This window comes from Amphiprion ocellaris, chromosome 17 (assembly GCF_022539595.1).
Source record: "Amphiprion ocellaris isolate individual 3 ecotype Okinawa chromosome 17, ASM2253959v1, whole genome shotgun sequence".
Classification (NCBI taxonomy): domain Eukaryota; kingdom Metazoa; phylum Chordata; class Actinopteri; family Pomacentridae; genus Amphiprion; species Amphiprion ocellaris.
In genome coordinates, this window is record NC_072782.1 from 18,685,453 (window position 1) to 18,703,722 (window position 18,270).

General features: G+C 37.9%; 1 protein-coding gene across 1 annotated transcript; it reads left to right on the forward strand.

The window, feature by feature from the left end:
- Positions 1–1,346: 1,346 nt before the first annotated feature.
- Positions 1,347–16,994, forward strand: tbca (tubulin cofactor a). The gene is made up of 4 exons (XM_023276392.3): positions 1,347–1,507; positions 10,826–10,931; positions 14,171–14,257; positions 16,397–16,994. The coding sequence occupies exons 1-4, from the start codon at positions 1,455–1,457 to the stop codon at positions 16,475–16,477; spliced, it is 327 nt and encodes a 108-aa protein (XP_023132160.1). The 5' UTR covers positions 1,347–1,454; the 3' UTR covers positions 16,478–16,994.
- Positions 16,995–18,270: the final 1,276 nt, after the last annotated feature.

Genomic DNA, 18,270 nt, shown 5'->3' on the forward strand with positions numbered 1-18,270 from the left:
TAGACAGAGGTTGGGTAGAACCTGCCTAAGGCATGATTCAGTACCTTGGACAGGTTCTTCACTTCAGGATCAGAATCAGGACTACAGTGAGCATCATATCATGTGGCTTTGACACAGAGTTCCTGTGACTAAACATTTACAGAAATTATTGAGCTGATTTTTTCTTTATATATTAAACTCATACCACTGAGAAAAAGAATGAACTCGCTGTCAACCAGGAGCCTTCAGCAGCTTTACTTGGCATAAATGGTCAGACAGTTGCTGAACTGAATGTACTGGCAGGAGGTGAACTCCAGCAGCCAACACAGCATAGGCCAGTGGTGGAAATTTGCCAGTCTGTATCCAAATCCTCACAGGTATCCAAAACCGCACATGAAAGCAGCCCATGGTTGTTGATTGCTCTTAGTGGTTCAAATATTTTAGTTCTTATATTTATTTTGTTTTTGAAAGTGATTTTACAGAATATCCTGTTCATCGTTTTTATTATTTTATATTTAATGATTGTGCAAATTTTAGCCTGTTTTCTGCATTGTTTTTGCACATATTTTTGTAGTAATATAAGCAAATAATACCAGCAACAGATATCATTGCTCGAAATTATGCTAAATAATCATAACCTAAAAACAGGAAATGAGAAATCATTATAATGTGAAGACCCCTGAGGTAAAATCAGTCAAAATTTAGAAGAGCAAAACAAGACAATAATAATAACAATAATAATGAAAGATAAAAGATAGATAAAACAGACTATAATGCACAAATACATTGACAAATAAATAAAAATCATCAGTTAAGAATAATAACCACCACTCACAGAAGACCCGAGGATTCTAGAAAGTCTATAGGATAAAAGCAAATCTGGTAAATAAGTAGGACCAAGACCATTCTAAAATAGTCAGGTAGACATAATGATCATAAAATCTCATAATTTTGGAACAACTTTGAAACAGTCTCTTTTATAGGCTATAAATAAGGCTCTAAAATACTATCTTATATGTATGAGAAATTTATGAGTACCCCATTATTATGAGAAACAGAAAGCAATTGAATTACGTTTATGATCTTATTATTACGAGAAAGATGGGATCATAAACTTGCTCATAATTATAAGCTTGTATCTAGCTGAGACCTACCTTGTGCTCCATAATAACCCATGACTGAGTGAGTGAGGGTGAGTTACTTTCATTGTTTATTTCTTTTAAACATCTTACATTTTCGTTCTCTTTAAATGTAATCTCGGGGTAAATGAAGATAAAAGTGATCAACCGGACCAGACGAGTGTTTTTTCCTACTGGACCTGTCATTCAGACCCAGCCACTCGATCGTGATCTACTTCAAAGATCGATTTATCTGCGAGCAGCTTGTCATCACTGACTTCCATCTGCACACCGCCGGTTCTTACAGTTAGCTGTCGGCAACAGGCTACCACCGAGCACTACACATTCTCCACAACCATGGCAGATCCAAGAATACGGCAAGTGAAGATAAAAACCGGCATCGTCAAGAGGTAAGGCCTGCGTCTCGTTCCAGTGAACGAGGTGTGAGATTTATGCTACTTACAGTAACTAACGTCAGGCTAATGCTAATGAGCTAACTAGCCTAGCCGGGCGGACAGGCTGACTCAACGAAAACTTCACCGTGAGTGAAAGATCGTCTGCCCGCGAAATCGTAACTGTACCCCGGGGTTGGAGCGCGGCCTTCTGTCGGAGCCTACATAGGAAAGCAGTTGTTTTTTGTTCGCGGTGGCTATTTTTCTCCACGTCTAGTGTGTTATTAACAGCTCACTGTACTCTCGAAGATAACGTTTTATTGTAATAATGGTGTATTTTGTTGAACTTGAAGCGTTGGTTGACTTGTGCTAGTTGTTAGCTACGTAGCTGACACATTGTAAGGAGCAAACTGCCTGTTTGAGCTAGCGCTCGCTACATTTTCACTCTAACTGTCCTGCATTCCCAGGTAACAAGTCGTGTTCATCTGACTATTTGTTGATATAAATAAACTGTTCTTGCTAAAAGCCGCCCGATCGAACCATAACTATATCCAGTACAGCTCAGTTCAGCATTATGTTGTTATTTCTATACTGTAAAACTTTTCTCCACTCATTATAAACTGAAAGTCGACATTTGTAGTAATGAAGGAAGAACCTGCAAGGTCACGATACAGCAATAAGGAAATCTCCATCATGTACTCTTACTGTCAGTGGTGTCACATGGCTCTAAGGCCTACAAATTTATTATCACGGATTTTAGAGATGATGTTCGGATCCTGGCACATTGAGGTCCACAAATCTTAAGATTTAACGTGATAACTGGCCCATTTTCAATATCAGATACTATGCTCTAGGAAAAGTAAGGACATCTTGCTTTATTTCCATGTTTAGTCCATAAACCAGCACTGCTGTCACAGTGATGGCAGGTTTGAGCATTGGTTCTCAAACTGTGTGTCTTCAAATTAGTCTTTTACGTGATTACTTACAGCTGTGATCATATGGAGAGGTGTTCCACTGAAATGTTTGTTTTCAGATATGCGTGCCTCGTTGCAAACATCTTTGTGAACCACTGAACTAGAACAAAGTTGGCAGTTCTGTCTACCAGCTTGATTTAGATTAGTATATCTTATAGGCTATTAATACTCAGTAGTTTTTTAATTACTCTGGCATTAATTAGGGTGACCAATCCTTTAAGTAGCTAAGGGGAAGAGATGCAGGTGCTGGGAAAATTTTGCCATCAATTCTCATAACATAATACTCCTAATATGTAATAATTAATGTCAATCTGCACAGCTTTAGCTGACTGATAGCTCATCTAAATACAGAAGCTGGAGATAGCTTAGCATCCACCTTCTCTAGTCTCAACTGTAGCTCATCATACTTTTTTATTTTTGAAGAAACTTTTTATGTCCACAGCTTTTCTGTCTTTCTTTGGTGAATTAGTCGACTGGTTACCACCAAATGTCAACAATGACAACCTCTGTAACCGGTGCACTGTCTTGCATGCTCATACAAAATATGCAGGTCCCAAGTAGGTTGAAGTTGATATGCTGCTTGAAAAACCCACTAAACAAAGACTGCTTGTGGTTTTGATCAATGATATTATCTAATTTTTGAGGGGTTTAGTGCCTGATCAGAAGGACTAAAGAATGGATAAAGCATTCAGGGTTATAGTTTCATACAGGCAGTCTTAACAGTGGCACTGCCATAATATGATGCTCCTTCCTTTAAAAAAAAAAACAAAACTTTTTACTCTAGAAGTTTTATAGGGTGGTATTGGAAGATTACAGGAAGCCTTTGTTCAACTCACACTGACCAGAAAACTTAAAAGCCTGTCAGAGTTGGTGTAATGCAATACAGTAGTTCTTGCTGTGTTGTTTAACTCAGTATGTTAACATGTTTTGCATATTTAGACGCAAACATGGGGAGTCCAAAAAAATACAAACAAACTAAACTACAGTTCCAAACAGGCTTTCTCAAAGAACTGTTTTATTGGACTGCAATACAGTCTTAAGTGAATGAAGTCAACTGCTGGGCCTGGCTGCCAGTAGTGATTTTTTTATAACCCTTTTTGCAGCACACCAATAGTATCAGATGATGTATGATGAATATAAGAAAAATGTCAGTGTTTATAAAAGGGAAAGTCAAATAGTAAATGGATACAGTAATTGAGAAGGGTGCAACTTTACTTAGGTCGGAGTGGAAACAATAATCTTGTTGTCTCATCAGGTCATATTACAGTAAATAAGGGATCATGTGACAGCACAAGGGGGTTATTCTCATGTCACATAGCAATATTTCCCTTCCTACCTGTAATGCCTCTGGTCTAGGGTGTCAAACTAATTTTAGTTCAGGGGCGATATGTAGTCCAATTTGATCTCAAGTGGGCCGGACCATTAAAATCCCAGCATAATAACCTATAAATAACGACAACTTAAAATTTTTCCCTCTGTTTTAGTGCAATAAAGTACATTCTGAAAATATTCACATTTAATGAACTATATTTTACAAAACATTATGCACAACCTATAATTTCGTAAGACAAATAAGTAAATAATATTATGCCTCATTTGTGCATTACAATTTACAGATCAGTGTATCTACAAAGGCACAAAACATTTAGTCACAGGTATCTGGAACTGAACAATATACTATTTTACTTTATTATCAAAATTACTTATTAAGATCTAGAAATTATTTTAAGTTTCCATTCATTTCCACATCTGTGTAGTAATCCAGACCACCTGAACTGACACACTGTTAAGGAAGAAGGTTAAGTTATCTACTTGCCTTGGAAATGTGTAAAATATATACATAAAAAAAATTTATTAAAGTTTTGGCAGTACAGAGGACAAATTTAAAATCGTAAGTATTTTTTTTCAAAAATTGCAGTTAATGTTGTCTCTGTAATATATATGTAGTGCAGTGTAAGTTTAATATTGCGCAGTCTGTTTCTGCGGGTTTAGTTTGACTAAAATCTACAGTGGGGCTGGTAATAGCTCATGCTCAAGAAATCTGAATTTCACTCTTGTTAGCACCAGATTGGAGTAATAAAACTAAAAAAGAGTGGTTAAAATGCTTTTTTGAGCACGCATTTTTCTGTTACACCAATTAAATACTGGCATTTTATCAATAAAATAAGTAAATATCTAAAAGAAATACAAATCTCTGTAATGATTTATCATAAGACTCACAAATATATGAATTATGGATTAATAATAGTTATTCATTTTTGGTTCAGCTTTCGAGGCTAACTGTACTAGCATGCCATAGCTGATAAACAGCAACTGGTGCAGTGCCAAAATGTTCCAAGGGGAACTCGCACTGTAGGATTTTTGTTCAAGAATTGAATTTTTGATCACAGGACCGTAGAACCCACCATCTCTTACTGAAAGGTTTTGATGAATGCACATGCAGTTACACTGCTAGGTTAAAAGTGTGCAGATATAGAGTAAGGCCAAACCTAGTTAAACTCTTAAATACTACAAACTACGTTACACAAGTAGCTTCACTTAGGATGTACGGTGATGACGGCTCAATAAAAGCAATACATATTTCCCTGGGCTTTTACTGTAAAAAGGCAGCAAGTGTAGAGATTTCAGTAAGAGCACATTTGAAATGGCCTGCTTCATCTCTCATACTCAGGCTTGTCCTTTAGGAGCACTTTGCCCCGCAATGCTTGTACTCTGCTTTTCTTTGAACCTGCCTTTTTAGCTGTTTCATCAAAAAGCATGCTGTCTAAGATGTAGACCAGAACTGAAAATGTGTGTAGCAACGTTAAGTTGCAAAAGGATGAACTGTTTTCTGGGCCACTTGACTTAAATGGTGTTCTTGGGATGAATAGTAAACTAGCACCACTTAATTGTACTTTGTTCAGTACACCCTATACCTAGGGCTGGGCGATATGGCCTAAAAAAAAAATCTCCGATTTTTTTCCACAAAAAATCCCGATTCACGATTTATCCAATTTTTTTTTTTTTTTTTTTTTGCCCCCTACCTAATCTCTGCACGTGGAGTCCAGTCTACTTTATGCAACTGAGCTGCAGCCCTCTTTGGGTAAACACACCGGATGGCAGCTGGAAATGCGCTGCATGTCGCATGCTGGTCTGGTTGCAGTGCGTTTCCAGCTGTGATCCGGTGTGTTTACCTGGAGAGGGCTGCAGCTCATTTGCATAAAGTAGACTGACTTCTACTTTATGCAAATTGGATGCTGCGTGCGGAGATTCCACACATCGTGAAACTGTCCTCAAACTTCTAAACTAGGCGTCGGTGACCTAAAACAAGGACAGATTTAGCTGCTGCAGATTATTTCTCGCTTCGAATGCTTTCAGAAATACTTTTCGTTGACGTGTTTTTTGAAATAAAAGGGAAATTTTGCGGCCGAGCCGCTGTTTTTCCGACTTGTCTGCCGGACTGTCCAGCTGAAAGCTCAGTGACGTGACCACGTAGCGGCCTGCTGTTGCTCAGCGCTGTCATGTGACCATGTGGTCCGCTCGTGACCGCCGTCCATGCCATTTTCAGATGTGGTGCGTTGCCGTGCGGGAAAATAGCATCTAGTGGACACGAGCCTTTAGATCTGCACCGCTCGCCGCCATGTTGTTTGTGTATCAAGCGCGGGGGGGAGGGGGGCGCACTCTGAACTACGGGAGCCCAGCGGGAAGGCGTTGGTGGCGGATGTTGATGAGAAAATCGATTTTCATAAAAACAAATCGACATTGAGTACAAACTCGAATTAATCGATAAAATCGATTTATCGCCATGCCCTCCCTATACCTATAGATTATTTTTTTTTTAACAGAATCTGATTAGAGTAAGCATTTTATTTTTGGAAAATGTTTTAATGAAGCAATTATAGTAAGGGTATTTCACCAGGATGTCATAATTTTTTTAGCTTGGATTTGGTTAATGTGTCCGATGAAACAGCATGTCATAGATGAGTAGTTTAAAGATTGTTGGAAAGTTGAAAATCCAACATTTTTTTCATTTTACCGTTTGTGGTTCTGACAAATTGTGTCATTTTGGCAATACTTTAAAAAGATTAATACAGTTTCTTCTGAAGATAACATGCCTTTTAAAGCCATCCATGGGATATTGGGTTTGAGAGGCTTAATTCTTTGTCTCTTGCAAAACGGGAAGATTCTTTTGTAATACAAACTGATACACTCTTCGTCTATCATGGTTAAGTTTCCATATTATATGTACTAGAGAATGGTTTGATATTGGACCAAACATAGGCTTTCTGGTTTAGGACTTGTGAACTTATCAGCTAGTTTAAGCCAGGCTACTAATAAAATTGGCATCCATTCTGAGCTTAGCTCTAAATTCATACTATGACCAAATTTACCATGCTGGAATAGAAAATATTATAGACATTATAAGGTGCAGGAAGATAATGGGCTCAGTATAGTAGTCTGTGTGATGGTCTGAGTGTATCTCTCGTCGATCAGGCAGACCTCTAATTCACTCCTGTCAATGGCGTTTGTGTAATGTGCTATCGATTGTGTTTTGATGAGGGTCAGATTACTAATAGACTCCCTGAGGTGGTAATGATGGAGGCTGGATTTCCCATAGAGCATGATATCACAGAGTGGTCAGTATAGGAAAAACAGCAGTGCAGTTGTACAGTAGTGTACCTCATCAGTCTGTACTATCCTGTCCTACTGTACTGAGGTTTTTGAGGTTGAGTATACTATTTGAACATAAGACAAGAGATATTACATCTCACCCCTCTAGACCAAAACTTTGACATGAACCCTTAATCAAGCTGTTAGGTTTAAATGTACAAAGTGTCATTGCTTTCTGTCTCTTCATAATCCTGTGTCCCTCCCAGTCTGTCTCCTTTTTCCTCTCCTTTTGCTTTCCTCACTCCCTCCTCCCTTTTCTATATTGGAGTTTAGAGGAAACCTGCCTGCTCTTTTAGCCAGGCCTATTTCCAGTGGCTTTTGCACATTCCAGTCAGTGCCTTTCTGCCCTAGCGAGGCGGATGCCCTTAATAAAATGACAACAGTAATTTGCCTTTGTCATTCCGGTCCCAGCACAGACTACATCGTGGCTCAAAAATACAGTGCTAGAGAAGGCGGCCGAATGTGTGTGTCGGCTGGCTCTAATTCCCTTTTTTTCTATTTTCCACAGAGCTGCCTTTTCCATTAAGCCTGAGGTGGCAGGTCTATTTAAAACCAGCCACGACCCCACCCCTCATTCACACAGCGCTCCAAGTCTGGGAGAAATAAGAAATTAACATCAGGACTGGAAGGGGAGGAATGGACATTTTGTTATTAGACTGTCCTTCAGTTTTATTCAAATTATTCCAGCCTTCCTTCCTCCATCTTTTCTCCTCTCTTTGCCACCTTCTTTGACTCCAAACAGGTGACATCACTCATTCTGCATCAAGCACGAGAGTGGAGACAGGAGCTGCGATTGCATATGGTGCCTGTTTAAAAGCTTCTTGATGGAACTGTATTAGAATGAGTGGTAATTGATGTAAAATATGACAGAGTGCTGTTGGCTTCCTTGGCTAAGCAAGGAGCAGTGCAACAAGGAGGGAAGGGGTCTCCAGTAATGTGACTAATGAAGGATTACTCACTTACACACACACAGCTGATTTTATGAAAAATGAAATTTGTGTTGTCATTCCAACAAGCAGGCACAGCCGGAAAAAGACTATTAGTCGGAAATCATTATCAATAGCGATATTTTCAAACTCCATTATGTCAATCAGGGTTGGAATCTGCTTAATAGATTTAGTTCCATTTGGCCCGTAATTGATAAATAATCAAAATTTATCAATGTACTCCCAGCCCATTTTCACTAACAATCAAGGAAAAGAGGCCCATTTACCACCTGACTTGGTCCAAATTAGGGATTGAATTGATGATCAATTAATCTCTAAAAAGAACTAGTAGTGTGTGGGGAGTGTGTGTGTTGGAAGCAATAAAGGTGGATAAAGGAGTCAGATAATCACACTGATAAGGTGTGAGCTGGAAGGCATGATACAGTTAACAAGGACAGCAAAACGTTTTGTTCTGTCTGCATACAGCATGTTGATTAAACACTGAAAAAGCAGAAACTGTCGTGGGGCACATGATTTAAGTTTAAGTTGTAATTTGATTGCACTCAGTGAAGAAATTCTGAAATGCATTTATTTAAAAAGCAGTACGTTTAATCAAAATTCTGTTTGCTGTAGGCATGAGGAAGAAGATTCAGTGTTTAAATGTTTAGGAAAATGACTATCAGAATGAAGCATAAATTACAATGATTGGTTTTGTTGGAAAAGCCATCTGGATCTGAACTCACCTTGAGTATTAAGACAGATAAGAGGGAAATTTAACTACATATAAGGTCGTCTCTATAATATTTTCACAGAAAATCTTAATCTTCTTAAGATTTGACAATTTATTTGTCCCATGTCCTGCTTAGAACAAATGTTTTTATCTTGTTTACATCAAATATATTTTGTTTGTAATTCTAGTATACTGTATATTGTATTATATTTCTATGTCCTTCCTCTCTTAGGGCTTCACTTGAAAAAAGCTACATTTTCTATATCTACTTTTATATATGCATAGATGGAATAGTTATGAATGTGTCATATCAATGTGTCGAGTGTTTTCTTGATTAATTGTTACGCCGCCAAGGAATGGCAGAGTTATGTGACAATTGGCATACATTTGTCTGTCTGTTTGTCTGTCTGTTAGCAACATTACTCATAAACAGACTAACAGATTTGGATGAAAATTTCAGGGAAGGTCAAAAATGACACAAGGTCCAATTGATTAGATTTTGACAATGATGCGACATATAGTCTGGTTACATGGATTTGTTAAAGATTTCTATATCATTGCCAGATAGCGGTATGGTGTCACTGTAACTATGACAACAAGTGAACACTACATCAGCTGCCTGCTGACAATCACATGGTTGTGATCCTACTACAAATCCACCGTTGCAGACTTATCGGGACTCATCCGTCGGAAATCATACAAGGAACAACTGATTAAATTGTGTGGGTGTTTCCAAGTCCCATCATTTCCGGCTGCCTGCTACATATTTAGGTCACGCATTCGGTATCTGCACATAACGTACACATGCATAACACATGCAATTAATGACCAGCCTTGGACGGAGTACTGCGCTCTCTGTGTGCTTTTCTTGGTTTGATGTTTTGTCTTTGGTGTTTCCCAAAGCCTAAGCGAATATTCCATTTACTGTCATAGTGGAGAAAATACCTTGAAAGTACTTCAATTTAAGATGCTGAAGTCAGAGAATTTACTTTTTTGGATTAAAAAAAAACATAAACTAACTGAATTAGAAAAATAGTTGCTAATTAATTTATTAGTTGTCAGCTCCCCTCAGCTTTGCAGAGCTTTATAGTCACGTTGAGCTTGTTGTTTAGTTGTTTTGCCTACAACTTGCTGTTTTGGCTCACTCATATAGCTTTCATAGAGGTTTTGTCTGCCAAACAATGCAGCTGTTTTCAGCAAAAAAAGCTCTAAAAAACCCCACTGCACGTTAACTGCTCAGCACTAAACGGAAGACAAGCTGCTGAACATTGTAGAGTATTTAGACGCTTAAGAGACAGATATTTCCCTCAGGAGTGGGTAGAGACCCAATACAGAGCTAAAAGAGAGTAAATACTGAACTTGTGGTTCTTTCCATCTGTCAAATCTGACTCTAAATGAATGCTAATGTTGTTCTGTAACTGTTGATGTGTAAATAAGCAACTGTTTGCTGTGTCCTCCATGGCCCCCAAAAAATCTGTACCTATGGCCTGTTACAGTTTGTTGCTTGACTCAGTTGGCACAGTAATTTCTAGTTTTTACGACATAGTACAAGTGCTGTTGATTGAACTTGTATTTTGTGATCAGTATGCAGAATGTCTGTGCAAAGCAGCTGTCAAGCTGCAGCATTTTAATTTTAGTATAAAGCGAAGGCTTGTTCCAGAAATAAAATATCTTTCATGCAAATGTGCCCTATTTTAGGTTGCTTTTAGATCACAGTTTAAGTGATCAGTTGAATTTCAAAGTGTAGTGTAAGGCTGATCTCCACCTGGCAGCAGTGAGGAGGACTGATGTATTTGGTGGTTGTTATTGAGGTGTGTATCTTACCATCCAGTGGGAGATGATGTCACTGTGTCCCCCTCAGTCAGAGGAATGTTGGAGAGAATGAGGATCGATGGCCTTGTCTGTAAAAAGTGACCATCACAGGCCACCTTTTCATGCTTCAACTTATATTATCTGTCTGGGGGACATTTGATGCATTTATGCTTCGTGTTTGATGGAACAGCGTTGTATTGCTGCTTTTGACCACGTCTTTTCCTCTCCTCTTGTTTCTTTGCAGGCTGGCGAAAGAAGAGATCGCATACATAACCGAGGCAAAGCAGCAGGAGGAGAAGATTGAGCGCCTGAAAGCAGAGGCGGGAGATGATTATGTCATCAAGAAACAGGTATATGAGCTGCTTCTTTAATGCTGTACAACAATTATGTGGCTCAATTTGTGGACCTTTGCATTATCCAGTTATCAGTGCTGCCTGTGTAAGTGAAGCATTTTTTTCTCTCCCATAGTTAGGGAGTGAATTGTATCTCGATGATTTGAGTGGCCCCTCGTTCATGTAATGAGGTCAGTCCACAGTGATAATGAAGAATTAGGTTTTGAGAGGAGAATCATTAGTGATTTTGTAATTTGCTTGATGCAGATGTAATTATATCATGTAACTTTATAGGAGTTTGATAATTAGTGACACATGCTGGTAATTTAGTGTCCCTAACGGATCACTGGCCCATATCCTGCTCTACATTCTCACTGTGTCTGCGTCCCCCCATCATTTAGCTGTACATTGTTTATGGAGACTTTGTACACTCAACATGTTCCTTTTTTCTTTTAGCATTTTCAAATATGTAACAGAAAATCTGAAATTAAGAACAAACATGAGGATGGGATCATAAACTAACACAGATAAATAGCTGCAATTCATTACGCAGGGAATTTGGCCAAAAATGACGGTTTATAAAGGATGTTAAATAAAGTGTTTTTGTATGTTTCTCTTTCCTGGGAGTAACAATACCATTTCACACTTTTTTATGCAAAGTCATACTAGCTGCTGATTGAAAATATCTCAATCATTGGATGCATTGTTAGAGAATTTTGTACAAACATTTGTTCCTCCCAGATGATTAAAAGTCGACCACACACTCTTTAGCTTGCAAATCTACTTTTTTTGGCCCTGTGATCTTTCCTCGAACAGCCACTGTCTGAATGAAAATCAGGTTTTTTAATGAAATGTTACAAAAACAACTATTGGGGATAGACTGGATGAAATTGGGTGCAGACATTATTGGAAATACATGTAAAAGCCATTTGTTTAAGTTCTGTCCGTCTCAGCTTCACTTCATGCAGCAAGATTGTTAAGATTGTGACAAAGCAACATGCTAGACATTTACTTGTTAGGATTGGCCTTTTGACGAGTCACAGCTGCTAGTATGGATGAAGTAAGGTCTTATTCTACTATTTTCTTCATAGATCGTTGTTTAAGTGAAGTAGGGTGTAAAGTAGTATGTTGTCTTTCTGAGGTATGCATTTTGTAGCGTTTTTTTTTCACTTACAACAATAAAAGTGTAAATATTGCACAAACATTTTAGGCTTGTCTTTAAAGACAAAGAATGAAAACATCAGTATTAAATCACTGACAATAAATGTCCCATTGCACCCCAAAACCTTTAAGGACATGTACACTACTGTTCAAAAGTTTGGGGTCACCCAGACAATTTTGTGTTTTCCATGAAAACTCTCACGTTTATTCATGTGCTAACATCATTGCACAAGGGTTTTCTAATCATCAATTAGCCTCTGTACCCCTATGTAGATATTCCATTAAAAATCAGCTGTGTCTAGCTACAATAATCATTTCCCACATTAACAATGTCTACACTGTATTTCTGATTGATTTATTCTCTCTTCATTGAAAAAAACTGCTTTTCTTTCAAAAGTAAGGACATTTCTAAGTGACCCCAAATGTTTGAACTGTAGTGTATGTAGCTTTAATGTTGTTGGGTTAGTAAAGGCATTCAGTCTTTTTGAGTTAGCTTTAAGTCAGCTTTAAATGTTTTGTGAGCCAAGTTTACCCTGCAGGAATTTCTAATGGTTTGCTTATTGTGTTATTTCTGTCACAAAGGCTGTAAACTAACAACTGAAAAGTAGTTCATAGCATATCACTTAACTGCAGAAATGAACACAGAAATAAAATGTGGCTGGAATTTAAGCTGTCACAAATAATGAACTTCAAAAGCTAGTCTAAAAAATACTTAAGATCAGAACATTTTTCTGATGTTTCAAGAGACAGTATCTGGACAAGATACAAAATGCGGGTTTTATGTATTACCTGTTTCATATGAAGTAGTTTATCTTCTCTTTGGATTAACATTGTCTCTAGGAAACTGTACAACAGGACATGCACTTCTTATCTTGAAATAATCTTTTTCTCAAGAACAGATGCTGGAAAAGTAGGAGGTTGTCATATAACCTTTCTATATATTTCAGGCCACCATGCTTCACCGATGCAGTTCCAAACCCTAGCAAGAGTAGTAGATCCCAGTACATTTTGACTGCACCTCTTCATGTTTCAGGCAGGGAGGAGCTGCACCATGGACACCACATCTGATTATGTTTACGGCTAACATTAAAATTCTGTGTGTGTTTTGTTTTGTTTGTTCATTCATAGAGCGGCGGCTCAGGCTGAGCAGTAGGCTTGGTTGGTGTTAAATGGGGAGATTGGGAGGCCAGATGGATTATGGTTGGAGATGAGAGGTCTGAGGCAGGATGGATTAGAGGTTTTTATTTTAATGGAATCAATACGCTGTAAGTGTCATCTTTATCCAGCGCTGATGGGATCATTCCACTGCACTGGGGGGGCACCATGACTTTTCTCTGTTTCACCACTCCTCTGCTTAGGTTAGCTCACCTTGTCACGTCAACATGGCAACCAACTCGACTAGTTGTCTAGTGTCTTTCAGTATGTCAGTTAGGCGCTCAGATGAACTCATACACATCCAGGCAGGCTGACTGTTAGTGTGCACAGCCGTGTAATGTACATGTGTGTAGCCGCACCCGTGTTTTGACTTTCCAGCTCGGCAGAGGGCTCGGAGAGGAAGCATCTGTCATGAGTGAGTGTGTCTGACAGCGTTAGCCAGCTCTTCTCTGCTCTTTAGGGTGCCAGCTGGGGGAATTCCACATTAGCTGCGGCTGTGAAAGTTCCCCAGGCTGTAACACAGTTTCGCTACAGGCGTAGTAATACCTCTTTACGCCTGATCACAGGTGCCCTCGGCTCAGGGTTTCTTCATTCATCCAGGTGTGCAGCCAGATCGAGGTGGTCCCCCGCTGCCCAACTCCCGGTCCGATCGATAACTCAATAACATTTTTCATACTGCCGGCTTGTTGGGAGATGTTAACCGCAGCAGAGTGTATGTGGGACACCCTGCATGTCATTGTCAGGAACAAGGCTGCAGTGACATCCAGCGAATAAACACGCCTGTGTCTGGCTGTTTAAAATAATGCTCTGAACTGGGAAAATGCATGTTCGATAATGTGTTGATTTTTGTGAAGACAGGTAATAAGAGATGGTAATGGGAGCAGTGACAGAGGTATTCTGATTAATAAAGATGCACTGATGTGGTCTCTGTGTGGTTTCAGATGGAGGTGTTGCAGGAGTCCAGAATGATGATTCCAGACTGTCATCGCCGTCTGGCCGTAGCACACGCAGATCTGCTTCAGTTACTAGTAAGTAATACCGTGAAGTGTACAAAATGTTTTTCATCTCACAACAGAACAAAACTGCACCGAAGCTATCGATCCATTTCTGTAGTTTACTATTACTTTTACAAATTTATAGCCTTGGTTAAAAACAAAAACATGATGTAATTGTACTTGTATGGTGTTAAAACCCCTGGTCACTCAAGTAGTTTTTTTAAACCTTCCATTCACCCCAGACTCAGTTTGAGTTTTACATTACAACACCACTTATAGATTATAGAATTGATTGCCCTTTGCCAACAAGAAGCATATCTCTAGTCTTTTGTTTTCTTATCGTATGTCTTCAGAGAGACAACAACTAACTGCATGTGCCTTGATTTAAATGGAAATTTAAGAAAATTAAAATGTATTTCTAAGTAAAGTTGTGTTAATTAAGAATTGTGGCCATTATGGTGCAGAAAAACATAACCAATTGAACACCCCTCATGTTATTTTATTTTTTAATAAGCTGCAACTAACCATTATTTCTACTGTTGATCAATCTATTAATTTCTTGATTAATTGATCAGTTGATTTCAGAAAATGTAGCAAAGTGTTAATCAGTGCTTTCTAAAGGCCAAGAAAAATGACTTTTTTCCTTAAAACAATGTCCTCAAACTGATTGCCACCTGTTTTTTTCCTTTTCCTGTCTATAAATCTGCATGTAGAAACTAGAGATACGTCATTTGTCATTCAAAAGAAATTGCTGCTTTGGTGAAATCTCAAAACTACTGGATAAATTGCCATGAAATGTTATGAAGACATTTCTGGTCGTCAGAGGATGAATCATAATGATTTTGGTGTCATCTAGTGCCATCACAAGAGTAATACATATATAACTATTGGATGGTCTGCCTTGAAATTTGGTTCTCATCTTCATATCCCTGACATGTTAAAGTGTAATAATATTGTAATTCTTTATTGTTAACTTATGTGTCATCATTATCTGTCAATTTAAATGAATCTACTTTGATTTATGACCAAATTGCACCAAAATTGATCGTATTTTATTGGCCTCAGCTTGTCTTCAGTGTATTAGCAAATGTTATGATGAACAAACCTGCTCACCGTCGTCATTGTTAGCATGCGAACATGTAGCTGAAAGCGCTAGTGTGCTAGAGCTGCTAGCATGGATGTAGCCTGTTGGTATGCTGATGAAATGAGTGGAAAAATCTTTATCATTTGTTTTTGTATTTCATTGTCAAAAAATTTGATTATTTCCCAGATTAATTGATTAGTTGTTTGGTCCATAAAATGTCAGAGAATTGTGAACAGTGTTGATCAATGTTTCCTCATGCCCTAGATGACAAATATCTTCTCAAAGATATTCAGTTTGCTGTCACAGAGAAGGAAAGAAATCAGAAAATATTCACATTCAGGAAGCTTAAATCAAATAATTTCGACTAATCTGTGAATTGATCGAGGGAGCGTAAATCTTAGTGGAAAATTTTCCAAAACTGTCTGCTTGGAGATGTACTTCCAGATGGTTTTTCAGTGACCTAAACATTTGAATATGCTCAAGTTTCACCCCTATTAGCTGCATTTCAGTCTATATTTACAACCACAGGGCATGCCAAAGCCTTCAGGACTGAAGTTGATATGGTGAGAAGCAAACATAAGCATGCATGTCTCAGGGTCATCTCAATTAATGCAGAGCAGCAGTCAGGCAGCTGGAGGTGTGAGTCACTCACATGAGAGCTGGGAGGGAGGCACAGGGAGCTAACCTGGAATTAGCCACATGTCCCCTTCCCTACAACTCCTCCTCACTCCTTTCTTCCCTTAGACAGACTTGCGCATACGCACACGCTCATCACAGTTCATTAGCAGCGCCGTCACCGCAGCGAACACCACAGGAGCTCAAAAAACACTCGATAAAAGGACACGTACGCCTTACTGTCACGTTATCCTTCAGTTCAACCCTCCACTGCTAAATTTAGAAGTTTTGTGTGACAGTTCACTTCATATTTTTATCGAGACAGTTTCATCAGAAAGTTAAAGAGTTATAATCTCTCATTTTTCAGCGCAGTAGATGGCAATCAAACAAAACCTGTGTGTGTCTGTGTGTGTCTGTGTGTGTGTGTGTGTGTGTGTGTGTGTGTGTGTGTGTGTGTATTTGTGTCTTTTCAGGAAACGGAGGAGGATTTGGCTGAATCAGAGGAGTACAAAGAGGCTAGAAACGTATTGGACTCAGTGAAGCTTGAAGGATGATTTCTGATGTGTTTCTGTTCTCACTGTGAGATTCACTTGCTTAAATGTCCATTCCTTTCGTCAGACCTTGTTTGGAGCTGCCGAGGCCAACTGAATCCATTCAAAGTCTCTGTTCTTGATGTAATTATTTCTACTGTTTACTAATAACGTGCCACCACGTTGGACCACGCTTCTCCTGTGTGTACAACCCACAAGAAAATGATAAAACGTTCAGTTTAATACAGCACAGGAGTGGAGAGTTTCATTTATCATACTAATACTGAAGTTGCACGTAACCATTGTTTTCATTGTTAATTAGTCTGTTTGATATTTCTCAGTTAACTAATTAGTTGTTTGGTTTTACTTCAGTTTAGTGTCATAGAGGAGGAAGGAAACCAGAAAATAGTCACATTTCAGAAGCTTCTTGAAAAAAAAATTGCTTAATTATCCAAATAGTTGGCGATTGATTTAATAGTTGCGGCGCTAAGCAATACACAACCTGGACTTCATATGATTAAATAAACATTTGTGAACTTTTTTTCTGCTGTAAAAACCATCCATTTTGGCTGCTTTAGAGTTAGTTTGAAGTATTTTACTTTGATTGCTTTTGTAATTGACGCTTTTATGATCTTTCAGTGAATTTTGCTTTTCCTTTCATATCTTTGTGAGTTGGATAAACTTGCAGGAGCTTAACTGACAATATTATAAATGTTGATTAATATGTTGAGTTGATTTTTTGGTTAGTCAATAAAACAACAGAAGATGATGACATACACAAAATCACAAGTCATGGTTATGAGTGAAGGTTAAAAATCAAATTTCTAACATTTCATATGTATTGCTGTGGGAGGAACAACTAATTTCATTGTCACAATGTTGATTTTATTATTTTCTTAATTCATTGATTAGCTGTTTCATCTGCAAAATGTCAGAAAATCAATTGTTTATCAGTGTTTTCCAAAGTCGATATGTCTTATTACCCAAATATAATCAGTTTACTGTTATAGACAAGGAAAAAAACTGAAAATGCCAAATTTAAGTTGTTGAAATCAGAGAATTTAGACTATATTATTTAAAAACATTACTCAAACCTAATAATTTTCACTTTCATTTCATATCTTTGAGTTAGATAAACTCACAAAAGCTTAACTGATATAGTCCAGAACACTAACCAGAGCTGCAGTTAATAATTATGTTAATTAATCCATCATTTGTTTAGCTGACATTCCTAAATGTCTTTATAACCCAAAGATTTTTTAGTTTACTGTCATGGAGGGAGAAAGAAAGAGAATATCAATGATAATTTTTGACTTCTTTTTCTTTAAAACCCATTTCCCAATGAATTTTACTTTCCTTTCATATCTGTCTGAGTTAGTGTAAGTTTGCAGCTGCTAAACCAGCCCAAACTCCTTATCTTGGTATATACCAGAATACTAACTAAAACTGCCATTATTAAATATTTCCAGTGTTGATAAGTTTGTTATTCAGTTGTTTAGAATTAAACTAAAAGGTGACAAATACAAAGTCATAAGTCAGAAACAAAATCCAGTATAAGTTGTATTTAAATAACTGAAAGCATTACATTTTAGGATCTGACAAACTATTTGGTGAATTTCTGGCATTTATTGCTTTAAATTTGCCTTAAAACACTTGAATTCCTGATATTTATTGCTTTAAATTAGACTTAAAACACTTGAATATCTGGCGGACTAATCGATTAATCAGCCAATCACTGATGGATTTAATTGCTCAGTGTGTTCCTGTGCTGCTATTCCTGTCAACAGCAGTGAAATAAATTGATACCTTACAATAAA

Coding starts and splice junctions, on each gene's coding strand:
- tbca (XM_023276392.3), top strand. CDS start 1,455: ATGGCAGATCCAAGAATACGGCAAGTGAAGATAAAAACCGGCATCGTC. Junction 1,508..10,825: donor AAAACCGGCATCGTCAAGAG/GTAAGGCCTGCG, acceptor GTTTCTTTGCAG/GCTGGCGAAAGAAGAGATCG. Junction 10,932..14,170: donor ATTATGTCATCAAGAAACAG/GTATATGAGCTG, acceptor GTGTGGTTTCAG/ATGGAGGTGTTGCAGGAGTC.